The following is a 19,046-nucleotide window of genomic DNA, read 5'->3' on the forward strand; positions in this document are numbered from 1 at the left end:
CAAAGTGTTTTGATGTATAGCTACTTGTAAATTAACTTATGAATAAACCTAATAAATACTCCTCGCTGTGCAAATCTAGTAGCTTACTTGAGTGAATATGCAGATCCAGGAGGCATATTCACTGAGAGATATTTCCAAGATGTAAAATGCCAATACATTGCTACCTTCTTCTGTGAAGGTTTGCGCTAAAAAACATGGAAAAATATTTCCCATTAGCTGATCTTTGATTCCACACGTCCTTAAATTTTTATCCAATTAAACTTTGATCACCAAGAATAATGGAAGTATCATATTTTAATTACAATGTCGATGAAATACCCAAACGAATTTGTGACACCCTTAATCCTAGCCTTAAATAATTACGTAAATTCTACAGAAAAACTGGTAGGATATATTTGTAAATGGTTCAACTAATCAAAAACCTGCAATTTCAAAAATTTTCTTCCTAAACCATTCACAACCAATCCAACATTCCCAATAGACGGGTGCCAAAACCTGCAATTGCTACCATCTAACTTACTTAACGCCGCTAAAGATAGAAAATACATAATGATACAACCCAAAATGGAAAAGGGGGACATATGCCCCTTCAAATTATATACAAACCAAAACTTAAAAGGTTATTTACATAACCAAAAGATAAAAGGGTTACTATAAGAATAGCCAAAAACTAGGTCCAAGGTTCCTTGCTCACTAGCTCGTCTGTGACCCCCAACAAAGCATCAACAACCTGTCAATCGCATTTTATACAAACACGAAAGCCACAATTCAGTGGGGAGTAACTTCGAGTCCTCCCAGCCACGAATCGTCAAAATTAATGTACATGTAGTAAAACATGTAAACAAGATGATAAAGAATTCAATTATCAAACATTCTAACATATGAGCCCTAAACTGACCAAACTAAACTAACATGTGAAACATTTAACAAATTGTAATCCAAACTCTATCAACCATAGCCGGCTTGCATCTCACCTTCTATGATTCATAGAATCATCAAACAAGAAAGGGCAATATATCAAAGACAGCATAAGTTCTTAGTACGGTCAATAGTCACTTTGTAACTCGAGTCTATACCACGAGGTAGGGAAGGTAATCGAACCGGTATCTTGGCTCGGCGGTTACTATTAAGAAAACATGGCCAAGAGACAACACAACCCTAGCCTAAAATCTTGAGACCTAGACATGCGGATACACACCACCGCACCCAAGACCCACAACTTTTTTAAAACAAAGTGAAGTGAGTACCCTAAGGACACCACCGAAGGGTTGGCTAGTACTTAAGCCGACCCCATACTATCAAAATAAGTACCGAGGTCATGCCCCAACTTGGATATAAATCCACTAGTCAAGAACACAAAGGCTATCAAGCAGTGAACATATACTTTCGTCGGAGACTATAAAGAACTATCTATGATGAAGGCCGAAATACTCACCTAGGACCTAGTCCCAGCTAGTCCCAGCTTGAATACTTTAGCCCACACCACACACGACTCACCACACAAGTCAATTAAGACACCCACTTAACCATAAGAGAGCAAAAAGTCCCACTTACCAACATGAATTCTAACATTCTATCATGTGAAAGGCTATATAATATTGTCTATTCAGCAGATAAACCAACAGTTCCTCAATAAGTATTCAATACTAATTTCCAATCCTAGCAATTATAACAATATTTAAGGCTTTAGGGGAAACTAGGGCCATTACTACAAAATAAGAAGCTATTTAAATTCAACTAACTAAATAAGAAGCTATTTAAATTCAACTAATTACACATGTGAAATAGAGATATAATAAATGGCCTAAAACAAGAAAAAGGCCGATTATCTAATTCATTCAACCGAATTTTTTTACTCATGCAACCCCTGACTGCGACAGTACGGGTCAAATTGCGGCCGACCAATCACTCAATTAATCGACATCGCATCGTCAAAGGGACTAAAGGGACTAAGGCTCGCCAAGACAATCAACAAAACATTACAATTATCGCTATAAAATTCATTTTGAGCCTATTATTTACAAATTCATTTTGTAAACTATCCTAACATGTGACAACTATTAACATAAGCATAGTTTTATCATTAACATACTTTTTATTACTAGTATGAATCAATTCAAAATACTACCCCTTTGTTACTTATATTAGTTATAACATTACTCAACCTAAAATGACCAATAATATGCACGAAAACCGCAAAACAAGAACGGACCAACCCGGGCAGCCGTGGGCTAGCCGTGGGCCTGCCACGGCCTGCCGGCCTGCTGCCCGTCCCCTACACCACCTTATTTTTCCATTTTTGTTTAGTAAGAGACCGTCTGAAAATTAATTAATCGTCCCCAATTCAACTTTAATAATTTAAACTAACAAAAGGCACAAATTAAACATGCATACAACAAATTTATCATGTGAAAACTACTACTCAAGTAAAAATCACCAAACATACAAAAATCAAAAACATGTGACGATCTTTCGTCGAGTAACTCGAAATATGTTACCTTAAGCTAGAAAAAAGAGCAATTAGCACCTCAAACCCAAACCCTAACTAGCAACTCTCCGCTATCTTCGATAATATACGAGTCCCCGAACTCGTCCTCCAAATCTTCACCTAATTAAACAATAAAAACACCATAAATAAGCATATAAACCGAAATTACCGAATTTTGGTCTTAAAATAACTTAATGAAAACTGAAATTAGAACATACTAAGTTGTAGATCTCAGCGAGGGGATTCCGGAAAGGTAAATTTCGTGAAAAACCGATAAGAAACGAAGAAATTAGGGCGATTTTAGCTAGAAAAGGAACAAAAATGGTGTTTGGTTTGGGTTTTGCATGTTGAAGACGATGAACAACAGCAAAAATCAGAAAATAGAAGGGGAAGGGGCTGGTCACGCGGGAAAGGGAAGAGGAAAGGAGAAGAGCGGGATTTTTAGTCGGGATTTTTACGAGTCGGGTTTGACTCGTTTCAATAATAATTAAATCCGTAAGTCAAATGCAAATTCCGTCAAGACCAAAGTTTTTAAACACGAGATTACAATAAAATTGAGTATTCATACGACCCATTTCCAATTTCGTTTACCCAACGTTCAAACGAATTGTCATTTTCCCCCCGATACGCCCTTATTTCGAAATAAAAGATTTTACACGGTTTAAACTATTTTTAAACATTTCAAAACTATCAAAATAAATACTTTTCTTCAAAATATAATAAAATCATATTTCTTTGAATTATTTTTACTTTAAATACATTATTGTCAAATTTTACTTGATTAATTAATTATTTTCGAAATATATTAACGGTCCGAAATTTACGGGGCGTTACAGAATTGTTGTACAGAATAGTCAGAGCATATTATCCGGATTGTTGTACAAACCCAACTCCATCGCTTTGGCCTCCGCTATATCCGGATTCCAGCACTCCTTGACTTGTTGAACTCCTGCCGTAGAACATTTCCGCCATGGTCCCGAACTACAAACCTCAAGGACCAAGGGACAACCTGCTTTCCCTAAAACCGCCGCATCGACAGTCACTTCGTTATCCCTCCCCTGGTGGTTCTCATTTCCTACCATGTTCCCAACATGGGTGGGAATTTCTACACTGGACAGATTCTTTGTTACCTGATGCTCAGGTTCGCAGTTAAGAAGCAAGTATCGATGTTGAACAATGTTAACAAAGTGATATAGTGTATGATGATATAGTTACACTGTGACTCAAAAGCAATAAAAGAGAGATTCTGCAATGAAGTGCAACTACATTGTTCAACTTTGGGGTATGCTGATTGCTGCAAACAAACAAACGGGTATGAGATTACTATACCTCAAAAAGGGAGAAAATGCAAAAAATGAAAAGCATTCAACCCACTTTGAGTTTCTTGTGAATGTTGACAAATATCGAGGTATCAAACTCCCAAACATTTTTTTCTCCGCTCCAATAACTAAATTTTCAAAGCATTTCACCCGTGATTATTAGAATTAACTATTCGTATTTTACATAAAGGTAAACAAATAAATGAAAGTGAAAAGAAGGACCTGTGCAATCCTGCTTATTTTGAACACGAATGTAACTTTTCATATCTTGCTTGTCTTTGCCAACAACCTAAACACCTTCATTGAATCAGGCACTTGTATAAACTGACAAATGGGGGTGAAAAACCTTCATTGAATCGAAAAGCAAGAACTGAGCCAAATAAGTAAATACACAAAAAGAAAAGATAAAGAGATAACAGAGGGAATTGATGATGCTCAATATTGACAATAATCGAAAACACATATTGACTACTTAATTCAGTATTAATATAATAAACAGAGATTAAAGCATTATACTCTCAAAATAATCAGGTTCAAAATTGATAATAATCGAAAAACAGTCAAAATATGTACATACAAATCAATCTAGAAGTAATCGAACAATGAAAATGCAAGATGAAAGAGAACTGAGCGAAATTGATGCGTTCAAAATTCCGACCCATATCACCATATGCCATATTCTAACCTGATTGTTAAAAAACACCCGATCTTCATTCGGGGAAGCTGCTACTGTAATTGAAAAGTTTTTGCCTTTTTTGACAACTTATGCAGATGATGAAAAATTAGGGTGTAGATGTTTAGAATTAGAAGAATTAAAACATATTTTAGAATATTTGTCTTGAAGTATAATCTACTGTATCTTCTTTAGACGAAGTTTAGAAGAATTGGAATAGTAGCAGAAAATTTTAGATTTTGAAGAAGGCTACAAATTATGACGGCATGGAAAAATAAACAGAAGCATAAGAAAGAAAGAGTTTAGGTTTTGACATTAGTTGAGCGGGAAAAAAAAAAAAGCAACGTGAGAGAGCCACGTGTAAAGTCTGACGTGAGATGGTTAGATATATAGATATAGATATAGATAGATAAAAACAACTGTTACCTTAAGCAACTTTTTATTAGTTGAATATGCAACTCTTTTTACTATGAAGTTTCATGTGGCGGCCCTAAAACCCCATCTATAATCTATACAATCTAATTAAAGGGGTATTTAAAATGACAAATTTAATTAAATGTAACATGGAAATTTTAATGTGACGTGGATTATAAAGTTATAGTTACATGACATTGATTTCATTCACTCATCTATAAATAAATCTATACAATTTAATTAAATGGTACCTAAAATGACAAATTTTAATGTGACAAAAGAATGTAAATGTAATAAACTTTTTAGTTACCTCTAATCTTTATACCTATTAATAATTAATACATTCTACTAATTTAACATCTAACTTTTTTCTTAAATGATGAATTTTTGGCTTCCCTCTTCATTTATACTACCTATACATATTGTCATATTTTTGTCTACGATTATCATCTCTTGTGTTATCACAATATCTCTACTTGTCTACCTTAAACACCTTTGAGATTTTATTTTGTCGGTCTAAACACTCGCCTAAATATTTGTTGGAAAATAAACATTCATAGTCCATAATTTTTAAGCTTATTAAAACAATAAATTATTAACGATCCCGTGATTTTCACGGGCTCCAAAACTAGTTTTAAGATGAAAACCTTAATGTTTTATAAATGAAACTTTAATTTATGAGTGTAACTTTAATTATTTACAATTATAACTTTAATATTTAAGGTCATTTTATAAATAAAAATAAAAATTTATGTTATAAAATTTCATTTAAATATATAAAATTCATTTTTGAGTGTAACTTTAGTGTTTTATGAGTGAAACTTTAATGCTAAAATTTGAAACTTTATTTTTTTCCGACAATTTATAATATAAAAATTTGAATTTATTTAATTTTACTGATTTATAAATGTAACTTTAATGTTTTACGAGTGAAACTTTAATGCCAAAATTTAAAACTTTAATTTTCTTTTTGACAAAATCTAATATAAATATTTGAATTTATTTAATTTTTCTGATTTATAAATATAACTTTAATATTTTACGAGTGAAACTTTAATGCTAAAAATTGAAACTTTAATTTTTTTAGACAATTTCTAATATAAAAATTTGAGTTTATTTAATTTTACTGATTTTATAAATGTAACTTTAATGTTTTACGAGTGAAACTTTAATGCTAAAAATTGAAACTTTAATTTTTTTAGACAATTTCTAATATAAAAATTTGAATTTATTTAATTTTACTGATTTTAGTGATTTTATAAATTTTATGTAAATATTGTAATTTTATGGATGTAACTTTAATGTTTTACGATTGTAACTTTAGTCATAAAGTTTGAAACTTTATTTTTTTTAGGACGGTAACTTTATACTAATTTGAATTTATGTAATTTATGTCCTTGGCAAGTATAATTAGTCCATATCATAGCGTAACTTTAGTCCATATAAGCGTAACTTAGTTCATATAGCGTTGTAACTTTAACTCATGTCGCTGAAACTTCATTTTTATAACCACCCACAACCAACATCCTCACCTCCTCCAACCACCCGACCCAGGACCACCACCGCCGCCGCCTATGACCACCAGCCACCACATTCGCCACCATGACGCCCCCTGCAACAACCGCCACCACGCACCACCAATCTGGAAAAAAAAAGAGAGAAAGCCACGACATGACCACCACCACCATCCCCACAAATGGCCCCCTACAACCACCACCACAAGCCATCAGATCTGACCAAAAAAAAAGACAAGAACGACATCGACACCAACACCAAAAACAAAACCAAGCACCACCACAAAGCAACCACCATATCTGAAAAAAAGATAAAAAATAAATAAAAAAAGAAAAAGGAGAAAGGGGAAGGAGGGGCGGCAGTTGGCAGATCCAAGGAGAAACGACCCACCACCTCGACGACATCACCACCACCACCAGCCCCACACATGACACCTCAACAATAGATCTGGAAAAAAAAAAGACCCACCACCCATGACAACATCACCACCATCGAGAACTACCAACGACCACCTTCTTCTCCCTCGACCTTCCTTCACCACCAGCTGTTCTCCTCCCTCCACGACCACTCTCTTCTCCCACAACCTCCACGGCATCAACACCAACAAAATGCCACAACCTCCATGGCATCACCACCACCACCGTCAACAATAAACAATACCACCAATCACCCAACCACAAAAAAAAAATGAGATCTTAAAAAAAAAAGTTGACCAAAAACTGTGATCTGAAATGAGCGTGGGTCTAGGGGCGGTGTTGGTAGCAGTTGGGGACGGCGTCAGTGTGGTGGCGGCGTGGGCAGCAGATGGTGGCAGTGGTATTATCAGGTGGTGGCCGGAAATATTAGAGAAGAGGGAGTGATGTATAAGACAATAGTGAGTAGTGGCGGGGGGTGGTGGTGGTAGTAATCGTGTGGTGGGAGAGGGAGGGAGAAGAGGAGAGAGGAGGGAGTTAGAGAGAGGCAGAGAGAATGAAAGAGTGAGGGAGGAATTAGGGTTTCTTTGCCTTTTATATCTCTTCTCTTTTTTTTGTTTTAATCTTAGCCATCCATTTTCTTTGATCTAAGGGCTAAAAATAGGACTTAGAGACTCATCTAAGAGTAGTGAACTTACTTGATCCCATTCATATATATATATATATATATATATATATATATATATATATATATATATATATATATATATATATATATATATATATATATATTATAACGTTCACTTGTCATTATCAAAACATATCATATAACTATATGGTCCAACACAGCCTAAAAGAAATATGTCCAATGTGTGGGCGGGTATAACGTCTCAAGCTAAAACCATTGTGAGGGGGACAGCTACGGCCGTGGGCAACGGAAGACGGGACCTCTTTTTGGATCACTCTTGGGTGGATGGCATTTGTTTGTCCGACCATATTTTTGCTCCTATTCCAGATGATTCCCTCGGAGCAACAGTTAGTGACATGTGGTGTGAAAGTAATGGATGGAAATGAGACTTATTTGCCGACTTGTTACCGCAATCTATACTCCAAAAGATCGCTTCTATATCTCTCATTCATGATCCAGATTTAAAAGATACTCTTTCATTGGCAAGGGATATCATCTGGTAAATTTTCACTCCAGTCGGCTTTGGGTTATTTGCACGATAACAACATCACACAAGCACCCGAAACACCTTTATGGGGCACCATTTGGAGACTACCAGTTCAACAGCGCATCCGTATGTTTCCATGGCTTGCAGCACATGATCGTCTGATGGTTAATGTTAATCGGGTTAAACGGAATATGGGTGATAATCCTCTTTGCCCACGGTGTAATGAAGAAGAAGAGACTACCGAGCACCTTCTTCGGTCTTTCCAGGTTTCACGACATATTTGGCATCTTATTGGTATTAATCTCAGTAATAATTTCTTCTATAATACTCATTTTACCGATTGGCTAACGAAATGTGCGAGCAACGATGTCGAAGTGTCCGTCTTGAATTGGCCTATTCAATTCGCCGTCACTTGTTGATGGATATGGAGATGGCGCAATAATACTGTCTTCGGACGAGATAATGAAAATCCGACCTAGCCATGGTTGTTCTTTGTCCAGCAGTTCAAAAATACAAAGAAAGCCTTTGATAATTTTGATATTCTAATTCCTCCGCCAAGACCTTCGCATGTCGAGATTTTTGTTCAATGGACTCCCCCACCTCACAGGTGGATTTTGCTGAACACTGACGGAGCGTTAAAGGGTAATCTAGGGCGAGCATGAGGTGGTGGTATTTTTCGTGATGAGAAGGGTAATTTTGTTCCAGCGTACTACTTTTCGTGTGGAATTTGTACATCAATGAAAGCGGAATTATTTGCGCTACTAGCTGGATTGGAGATGGCTAAAAATATGAGTCTCTCGAGAGTACTAGTCAATATGGACAATTCTCCATGTGTGAAGCTAATTAATGAAGACCAATTGGTAAGCAACAACTTGAAGTTGATAGTTAAACGATGAAAGGATTTAATCCGACGCGCCAATTGAAATGTGAAGTTGGAGCATGTCTATCGAGAAGGCAATAAGGCAGCGGATATGTTAGCCAACAAAGGAATCAATTCAAGCACAATCCCTATTCATATAGATGCTTCTTTAGACGAGTTACGTCCCATCCTTCGGGAGGACATATTTGGGGTGGCTATTCCCCGTGTAATAGCTAAAACTTAATATTTTTTTCGGGGCTTTATTCCTCTTGAGCACCAAAAAAAAATTGAACACATTTTAGGTACGGGACGCAGGTCGAGATTTTCGGACTTGACCCTCGAAAAAACGGGTCGAGTTAATCTTAGTTGAGGAAAAACGGGTGGTTAACGAAGAAGAAACGATGCGTTTCGCGAGGACCCAGAGGCAGAGAAAGAAAAGCAGTGGTACGACGTACGACTACTCCCCTGGAGAAATTATGCGGACGGTGATGAATTTATCGGTAATCTTAGTTAATCATGTACTACATCATATCTTCAATTTCACTTTGTTTTAATGGTTGAATATATTGTATTTGCATAAATTAATAGTATGAATGAATTGTTTATCCTCATTGTCCTGAAAGTAGCTGATGGTTTCAACTTTCATGTTCTAAGGAATTTGCTTTTTTTTATCATGTTTTTGTTCCCTTTTCTTCCTTTCCTTTCTCTGATTTATAGTTTACTTGTGCAATCGTTATGTCACGGTTTCAAAGGATTATTCTTGTTAGCCGACCACAAATCATTTTGGGATTAAGGCTTTCTTCTTGTTATTTTGGTTTATTGTCAATTGAATTGTGGAAATTTGGTTCATTGTCAATCATAGTTAGGAATGGTCAAGGCATATCGCTTAGTTAACTTACACGGTATTTTGCTAAATACACAGGCTAGGATGGGTTTTCTTCATTGAGACTGCTTGATTTCTTGACAGGCTATATAGTATTAGGTGCATTCTGGTCTTTGTTTAAAGAATTGCTGGAAGCGAGGTAATTGGAAAAATATGATTATGTCAATGATAGAGCAACTCTTACTAAGATCTTTGAAGCTTTGCAAAACCTTTTCACAGGTCCATCAAACTCACGCGTATGGTATTACCACCGGTGTTCTCAGTCCGCGCAACTGTTTTCTCCTCTCTAACATTTTATCCACAGTTGCACAGCTTTCTGCAGCGACGAATGTCACAGCTTCCTCTGATGTTTTAAATTATGCCCTCTCAGTGTTCAATCACATTAACTCACCGACTTCTTTCAGCTACAATACGATGATGCGAGTCCAGATACTATTGTCCTCTCCTGCATCGGCCATATGCTTCTTTACTCAAATGCGCCGTGTTTCCATTCCTCCTGATTTCCATACGTACCCATTTGCCATTAAAGCCTCTGGGCTTCTCCACGCACCTTTGATTGCTGCCACCCTTCACTCAGAAATCTTGAAGTTTGGATTCATTTCTGATATATATGTTCTCAATTCCATAGTTCATGTATATGCTAAATTGAACTGCCTTAGTGATGCTAGCTCATTATTTGCATGTAGCGACCATAAAGATGTTGTATCCTACAATGCAATGATTGATGGTTTTGTAAAGGCTGGAGACTTTGAACAAGCACATGCACTTTTCGATAAAAATGACAATTCGTGATGAAGTGTCTTGGGGTACGCTAATTGCGGGCTATGCCCGCATGAACTTTTGTCAAGAGGCCATTGACCTCTTTAATAGTTTGCTTCATTCTTCCTACAGCACTAGCCCTGACAATGTTTCATTAGTGTCTGTTCTTTCTGCCTGCGCAAAACTTGGTGATCTAGAGCAAGGCAGAGAGATTCATAATTACATACTCCAGAACAAGATTAGAGTGGATTCATTCCTGTCAACCGGTTTGGTGGACTTTTATGCCAAGTCTGGCTGCATTGAAATTGCGATAAATATATTTGAATCGAGCTCTGCAAAAAATTTGTTTACATGGAATGCATTGTTAGTGGGCCTTGCTATGAATGGCCAAGGTAAAGTATGCTTGGAGTATTTTTTCAGGATGATGAAAAATGGAATTCAACCTGATGGAGTGAGCTTCTTAGGAGTCTTGGTTCGGTGCAGTCATGCTGGTCTAGTTTCTGAAGCTCGTAAGCTTTTCCAAGATATGGAAGCTATGTATGGAGTTCGTAAAGAGCTAAAGCACTATGGCTGCATGGCTGATTTGTATGGACGTGCTGGTTTAATTCGGGAAGCATTACAGATGATTGAACAAATGCCAATTCAGGGCGATATCTATACTTGGGGAGGTTTGCTTGCTGGCTGCAGAAAACATGGGATTATCGATGTTGCTGAGGAAGTTGCCAAGCATGTAAAGAAGTTGTGTCCTGACGATGGTGGGGTTTAGTCTGTGATGGTTGACATGTATGCTAATTCTGACTTATGGGATAATGTGCTCCAGACACGGCATTTGATAAAGACTAAAAGGGTGAAAAAGAATGCTGCTTGCAGTCTGATTAAACTAAATGGTACAACTCATGAGTTCGTAGCCGGGGACAGTTTGCATCCTCGTACTGATGATATACATTTGGTTCTGAGTGGGATACAAAATCATCAATTTGGAACATGATGGTTAACATTTCATAATATGGTCCAAATCATCAAATGGCTCATATCATCTGAATGAGATCCATGATCCTGTGCTTTTGTCTTGAAATATCAGTTGTTGTGACTTGCGATGTGTATGCTCCATGATACTTGATCTGCTCTTGCTACAATGCAGCTTGTTATATGTACTCTGCTACAAAGGAGCGAACTGGAGAATATTGCAACATATTTAAAGAACTGGGAGCTGGATTCTTGCTTTAATGAATACTGTTCATAATGAAGGTATCCTCTACCTGATGGTCGCTTTCAGCATTTTGTCTTCCTTCCTCCACTCCCCCATCCGTTCTCTGGGTCCAAAGTTGTTACAGAACTCAAACCTGGCATGATATCATTAAAATTTAGAACCATGGTTTTAAATATCAGCTGCGACATTTGTGCTAATTATGATGTATCATGTATGGGATAATAGTCCACCTAACTACCTAAGTTATAAGCTCATAAGTTACACTCACTTGTCTAATCTGTTTCAAAGAAACTTGTTGTGTGTGAATTATGCATCATCAATTATTCTTGTCTACATAGGCTGCAGTAACCAAAAATATTGATCTTTGTTTCCTATGTTTCTATGAAGTTGCACTGTTATTCTCTAACCTCTATAAAACAAACTCGCCAGATCAGTTTACTCAAACATCTTTCTTGATTTGGCAGCTTCAAACACCTGATTTCTGCAACTCACTCTTAGCTATTACTCTTGGATCAGCGTTTTCATTTCGTCTATGGTGTGAAGTTCACTGTTTCCGTTTCGCTAAAATTCCCCGTAACTTCATCTCAGGTTAATTGTCATAGAGCTTTCTAGGACTTTTTGCTATTATTCCATTATCAATTAATTTTATAATGCTCATCTAGAAAACTGGATTAACTCTCAAGTGATGATGGTAGATGTTGTGGCGCTTATCATGGAGATAGATCAATTGTTTTGTCAAGGTCAAAGGGCTTGTTGTGGTGGTATGAAAAGGAGACAGGAAATCAAGGGTGGAACTGTAGATGTTTACTATGTTCATGGTCATCTTTTGGGATAATCTTTCTCACTCTGGTTTCTCAGTGATGCCTTGTTTGAAATAAAAATTGGAGGGAAGGGGGAATGAGTAAGGAGGGAAGGGAAAGGGAAGAAAGGGATGAGGAGGGAGAATGGGGAGAGGAGTTTTACCTCCGAATCTTTCGTTTGTTGGAGGAGAACTAATTTGGCTTGGTAGAGGGAAATGGAGGGATCCATTTTCCCTGGCTTCCTCTAACTCCCTCCCTTCCCTTTCCCTTCAAATCCACCAATCCAAACAAGTCTGATAGAAAAATTAGAAGCTGTTAAATCAATAAAGAAGCCTAAGTGAACTAGGACTTCTCGTGAATGCTTGATAAATAATGTGAATACAGTGTAGTTGTGAATCATTACAATGGTGGCCTTTAAAGTTTCCTTCTATTATTGAGAAGACACGTAATCTATAATCTTTGATTAAAAAGAATACAAATTAATAATGTAGAATCTCCAAATAATGATCTAGGGGATGGTATGATAGTTACATTTATGTGATGTTTCTCATAAGCTGTATTCTTTTTATCCCAACATCCATGATTAGTGAATGCTTTGCTCTTAGACTCGGGCACCTTTCATGGCTGCTTTGTATATCAGTTGAAAAGCATGCTCTATGCAGGAGTTAAACTTCTGCACATCTATATGTCCCCTTTCAACGCCTACAGCAATCCTCAATGTCCGCATGTAACTCAGAATTGTAATTGTCAAGCTCTGCATTCACAAAAGCATTAAAGCCATCAATAATGCATGACAAATATGTTTGGCAATAATGCTTTTGAAATAATTCATTTTGGGGGGTATAGGTCTATATTTGTCTGTGAGGATGATGCGCTGACAGCGGATGGTGAATCCTCCAAATCCTCTTACTTAGGGGCAGCTGTCCATCTGCCCAACAACAGCGACAACAACAATAAAATCTTACTCCTCTATTTTACTCCATTAGTCACATTTAATTTTTTGGGAGGAAAAAAATTCAAATGAGGCTAATTGTGTAATTAGAGACAAATTTGTGAAACATAATTAAAACGAAAAAGGTTAAACTACAAGAACTGTTCTATCACCTATGGGAGTGCTTGGCTGTGAAGCAGTCATCTGAGATTCTAGATGGACGAGTATAGTTTGGAATAGATGAGCCATTCCGAAGCACTCGTTTATGTCATTGCCTTGAATAGTAAGCATGTCTCACTTGAGGGATAATGTCCTTGTGTATGGGGTAAACTAATTAAAAGTATTTTGTATTTCCAGTTACTGTTAAGGATATATTTCTCTTTTCCTCTTAACATACCTGGGGAACACCAACCACCATGAAGTACAAGCCTTTGCAAGGATGATTTGCTAATGACATTTGTTCAACTGGACCAATCATGTTTGATACTGTCATGCTTGAGTTCTTCAATGTTGTATGGATGTATTCAGCTGCAGCCTGACCACCCAGATGCCCAGGATTTCAGAAACTTCCAAGTGCAATTACAATTAAAATCTGAGCATCAAAACTATTGGATATTTCGTTGTTCATGTTTTGTGGATGGATTCAATTTTATCGGTTGAGTGAAGTGAAACTGGGAGAGAGAAAGGTATAGCCATTATTTTACAGCTATCATTGTAAGTAAAATCTTAGTGCTTTTTCGACGATTTAAAGTATACTCGATATAAAGAGAAAAAGAAGGAATGCTTCTAAATGCTGATTCATAATTGATGCTTATCTTGCAATTTCTGATTTCAATCTTTTTTTTTTTTTTGTGTGTTTGTGAGAAACTACTTGAAGATTTACAAATTTTGTGACACAGTTACGACCCTTAACAACCCCCAGTGCCCCACCACCTCAACCAACCTTCCTTTCATGGTACCCTCCTACCAAATTTGTGAAAGAATACAAAGTACGTACCTTTTTTTTTTTTTTTTTTTTTTGTGAAACACTACCTGATAACAGAAGCTAATGATACCCTTTTTGCTGCTGTGCAAATTTGGAATGCAAGTATGAATGCTTATGTTGTTCATATTGGTCTTCATCTATTAGTTAAGTAATCTGTATCTGACTAGTTAACCTTTTTCTTAGTATACTTCAAGCAAAATGATGAGCAGATTTCATTGAACTAGTTGGTGTTTTCCCCCTCAAATTTTTAGTTGTAAGTTGGCTGTTAAACATATATGCAATTCCTGTGGCCTTGTAAAGGTAGGAGCAGACTTGTGTCAGTTGGCCATTGCCCATGATTGAGGCTGGCAGCTATACAGGGTATTGGGGCCTGTGGGAAGGTAGTTGCAATAGGGGTCGTGGAAGGGGAATTAAATGTAAACTATTGACTGGGACGGAGAGAGTATTACTACATCATATGATGCTTTTCTGCTGCTTAGTTTTTTTAAGAACCAAGTGTTGTTTTCATTCTTGGGATAATAGGACTTGTTATGTGTCTGAAACTTAACGAGTTTAAGAAGCCAGCTTGAGCAGTTCAAGCTATATTCTCTGAGTTTGCATAGAAAATCTATGATAAATCTAACTGACGTATAATTGGAAGTGGATAACTGTAGCAAAGTTTTATATAAAAGTTACCTCAGAACCTTTACATTTCCTTATGGTATCTAAACTCTGCCCAGTGAGATAGACTGCCAGAGAATTTTTGTTTCTGTGGATGATTTCCTGAGCTTCAGAGATAAATTCAAGTGGGTCAGAAGATAAGTTATCACTTAATTCAGGCAGTCCAACGTGCAAAAAGGCGAATTGGTTTCCCCACTTTGTTCTGGAGTCAGGTTTAAGCATTTCATCCAGTGACTTGTAACCATTGATATTTCTTGTGTTAAGCAGCACCAATGCTGTAGATTGTGAACTGCCGAACTGTTTCCCAGTTGCCTGCATGTATAATCGAGTCCCAAGGAAAACTATGCCGGTAAGGACATCATTTATAGTCTGCAGGAGTAAATCATTCATTAGTGTTGGCATCTCAGAAGCAAAATATTTATATAAATTTTAGCTCTGCTGTTACTTTCATTCTTGATTTCCTAAATCTTGTAACCCATTTCATGTTCGTTCTCTATGTTTTGAGGTGAACATGGACACCATTCTTTATAAGCGAGTCAAGGAGTATCCCTTTCTTGCTGTATACACCCTCCTTCAGCCCTATTCGTGAGTCATGACTCATGATTGAGCTACGGAAGACTGAAGTTTCAAGTTTCAAGTGAAAGTGTAAATTTTCACTAGAATCATAATCATTTATGTGATGGATTCCCTTACTCTTTTAGAAATATGCTATTGATACTTCTCTGTCTGTTTATTCAGGGTAAGAATGAATTAGTTAGATAAGAGTACCAGAGTGAGCATGTTTGGAAATCAGTTACATGTTTTCAAAATTCCAATTCAAGTAAAGAAGTTCTTACAGCTCCTAACTCTGTCTTGATTTGTTTGATTAAATCCAATGACAATGCTACTGTGGATATCCTCACAGGCTGAAGCTCCACTGCCCCACAGTTGGATCTAATAGGCGTCTTGTCATCTGCAATCAAGCTGCTCTTAAGAACACTCCATGAAAAATCACATGTCGTATTGTAGATTGTCGACAATGTTCTTGGCACACAACCAGGAATAGCCTTGGGAATGTTACGAGGTTCTGAGCTTGGTTGAAGGGAAGGAAAAGTTAGTGGAAGTGATGGATCATCTGCTCTTTGCAAGCAGGACAGAAGTGCTCCCATCAAAGAAAACCCATCTCCAAGTGCGTGATGAAGCTTGAAAATACAGTGTCCAGCTGCCTTGCTAGTTGGGTATTTTGTGAGGTGAAGCTCCCATAGTGGCCGGTCTTGTGGCATCTGTTCCATGGCAATCTTGGTGAGGTATTTGTCGAATATGTCATCATATGACTCCATTGACAAACCATCCGGGACGTTGGGAACATGAATATGCTCTTGAAGGTCCACTTTCACCCTTTTCCATTGTTTTACACCTTTCTTATCATGTACCTGTGTTTGCATCAAGACCATGTCAAAACTCTGGTTGTTTTCGCATGACCCATTATGAAAATTACATTGTAAAATGCATTGACACACTGCTATTTCACGATACAAGTAGCATAAATTAGGGAGTCATATTGTTGTATTCCTAAGTATCCCATAGCCGAAGCATTGATCTTTGGCCTTGTTGGAAATGTGGAAACTCTCATGTTTTAGGGAAAATTGCAGATGTAAATCAGGGCAAAATGGGGAGGGAGAAAGATGAACTTACCATTATAGATGAAAATCTTGAGTTGATCGGCAAGAACACATCTTGAAGTAGTTTCATTGTGCCAGATATGTCAATGTGAATCGGAACTTCGGATTCCAAAACGCCAAGGACACAAATTGACAATTTTTTGCTGTTGAAGTACTGACCTGTAGGAGAAACAGGTTGTTCTACTTCTCTATCTGCTTCTTTGAATCTGGTTTTAATTTGCAAGGTCGAACTCATACTTTTGTTGCTGAAGCAGCTAAAATACAAGACAAGATATGGATACCCCCCAAGTTTGACGCTAAATGCTTGCAGTAATGTTGCAAGTTTTAGGGTTGTAGAAGAGATTGGGGAAAGGGTGAAGCTGTTTTAGTAGGCTTATTGGATGGAAGCTGAGAGCAAGAAGGCTCCAGGTAACCTCCTTTTTATGGTGCATTTGAACTGCATTAATGAAGTAGACATGGAGTTGAGAGTTTATAACTATTTTGATAAATAATTCGGCAAGATTAGATTGTAACCACCAGTTAAAAGGGTTTTTAATTCCCATTCCTTTGTCGACAACCAGGCATGTGATCATGTATCCGTTTTGTGAAAGGCTATTAATGTGTCTGGGTAAAAAAAGGTGTAGGTCATATTTACATCTTAATGTGTCTTACTGTGAACCATCAACTTATCTGTTTTCCCCACCCTACAACGAAATAACTCTATGTAAAAGTTGTGTATGAGCTAAATGTTTGTACTCTATTAGAGGCTTTTACGATGTTGATTGTGTTTTTGTTCTTTACAAATGCTTATAAACCATTGACAGATTTTGCAAGTCTTCCATAAGATTTCACCTTGTTTTGTCATTCAGTCTGGGTTTTTATCAATGCTTGGGTTTACAAGACCTTGAGCTCTCAAGTATTTTCAATAGTAAAGTACATCTAACCAACTATCCCAGGTACAGTAAATGCATTGGACAAGGAGTAAGTGTGTCTTAAAGCATAAACTTCCACCAAGTAGCTTTTTTGTTTTCTGATTTACAAGTACTATATTTGGCCTACATGTTAGTTAATGCATAAATCGCTTTTGTACCGAGTAATTTTTGTTATGAGGAGGGTCCAGTACCACCCTCTTATCTTTAGACACGTGGTGGAGGAACACTCCTAATCTTCTGTCCATTACCTCCTCATTAATGGCTGCTACCAAAGTCCAAAACAATCAGCCCAGAAATTCCATGACATTTTAAATTAATTTGGTTTAATCTTCATCAATGGCGATCCATGCAATTCTATTATATCAACGGAAAAATCGTCTAATCGTCGCCACTTCCAGACCATTACAAAATCATCACCATCACCACCAAATCCGTCGTCATTCATCAATGGTGATCCAAGGAATTAAATCATAGAGCCACAACCACAAATACTCTCTCCCCCTATGACTTGTTGAATCTATGTCTTTTCTTGTGCGTCATAAGTTTAGCAGTAAGGCACAATGTTTTATTAACATCGACATACAGTATGCTAGTATGATACGAAGTACAAAGCCTGCTATTAGAAGGGCGGCTGCTACTACTACTCTTTAGTCGCCTAGTATTGAACTCAACGCAAAAGGCTACTTTTCATACACAAGTTAATTAACATCTTCTCCAAAAATATACTATATGAAATTTTAAAAAAATAATGCTAAATTCGTCCATTCAACACGTAGGTTTTAAGCAGGGGCGAAGGCAGGATTTAATATATGGGGTAGCGAAATTTTTGTAACATTTCTTCAATCTCTTAGAAAATGCGCAAATGAACGTAATTTTGTTATAATAATTGTATTTTTCAATTTCAGAAAAGTAATTATGTTCGCATTTATGCTCTGAGGTTTTTTTATATTGCGCCTAGACCCTAAGACCCTACTAGTTTAGCGCTTATGGTGACCAACCGTTGTATACGTGAACAATTCCTAAACCATTAAGTGTTACTAACAAAGGTGACAACTTGTATAACAAAAAAATTTATACTTCGGTACATCATTTGTCTCAATCGTCAGGGGGATTAAAATATCACTCACAAGATTAAATACGTAAATTAATGATTGAAATGGGGGAGTACCAATTAATAATTTGTGAAATAATATATTTGTATATAATAGATAGTACTCATACTAAGTATAAATTATTGGTAGTAAAACAATATATAAAATCATGGAAACAAGAACGCAATTGCTACAATATCCCTCAATAGAAATGTCTTTCAAGTAAGCAAAAAAAAAATGAATAATGAAAAATTGCTTCCCATGAGGGTCGAACACGGGTGGTCATGCAGAAGTTTTAA

The 19,046-nt window shown here is 36.8% G+C and overlaps 1 protein-coding gene, 2 long non-coding RNA genes and 1 pseudogene across 6 annotated transcripts; 1 reads left to right on the forward strand and 3 right to left on the reverse strand.

Moving 5' to 3' along the window:
* Positions 1 to 515: 515 nt before the first annotated feature.
* LOC141623963 (uncharacterized) lies at positions 516 to 4,814 on the reverse strand. Of its 4 annotated transcripts, none has more exons than XR_012533775.1 (4): positions 4,493 to 4,814; positions 4,030 to 4,153; positions 2,499 to 3,935; positions 516 to 730 (listed from the first exon to the last, which is right to left on the reverse strand). It is a non-coding gene; the product is annotated as an uncharacterized LOC141623963 (long non-coding RNA). The 4 variants fall into 4 exon arrangements; XR_012533776.1 differs by having other exon boundaries at positions 2,499 to 3,782; positions 3,863 to 4,153; XR_012533774.1 differs by having other exon boundaries at positions 2,499 to 2,608; positions 2,707 to 4,153.
* A 4,234-nt stretch (positions 4,815 to 9,048) lies between these two features.
* Positions 9,049 to 17,334, forward strand: LOC141623964 (pentatricopeptide repeat-containing protein At5g61800-like; annotated as a pseudogene).
* Positions 11,567 to 12,767, reverse strand: LOC141623966 (uncharacterized). The gene is made up of 3 exons (XR_012533778.1): positions 12,672 to 12,767; positions 11,758 to 11,841; positions 11,567 to 11,672 (listed from the first exon to the last, which is right to left on the reverse strand). It is a non-coding gene; the product is annotated as an uncharacterized LOC141623966 (long non-coding RNA).
* Positions 12,840 to 16,980, reverse strand: LOC141623965 (wax ester synthase/diacylglycerol acyltransferase 4-like). Its single transcript, XM_074440124.1, has 5 exons — positions 16,759 to 16,980; positions 15,921 to 16,496; positions 15,100 to 15,453; positions 13,837 to 13,974; positions 12,840 to 13,262 (listed from the first exon to the last, which is right to left on the reverse strand). The coding sequence occupies exons 1-5, from the start codon at positions 16,978 to 16,980 to the stop codon at positions 13,110 to 13,112; spliced, it is 1,443 nt and encodes a 480-aa protein (XP_074296225.1). The 3' UTR covers positions 12,840 to 13,109.
* Positions 17,335 to 19,046: the final 1,712 nt, after the last annotated feature.

This window comes from Silene latifolia, chromosome X (genome assembly GCF_048544455.1).
Source record: "Silene latifolia isolate original U9 population chromosome X, ASM4854445v1, whole genome shotgun sequence".
Taxonomy (NCBI): domain Eukaryota; kingdom Viridiplantae; phylum Streptophyta; class Magnoliopsida; order Caryophyllales; family Caryophyllaceae; genus Silene; species Silene latifolia.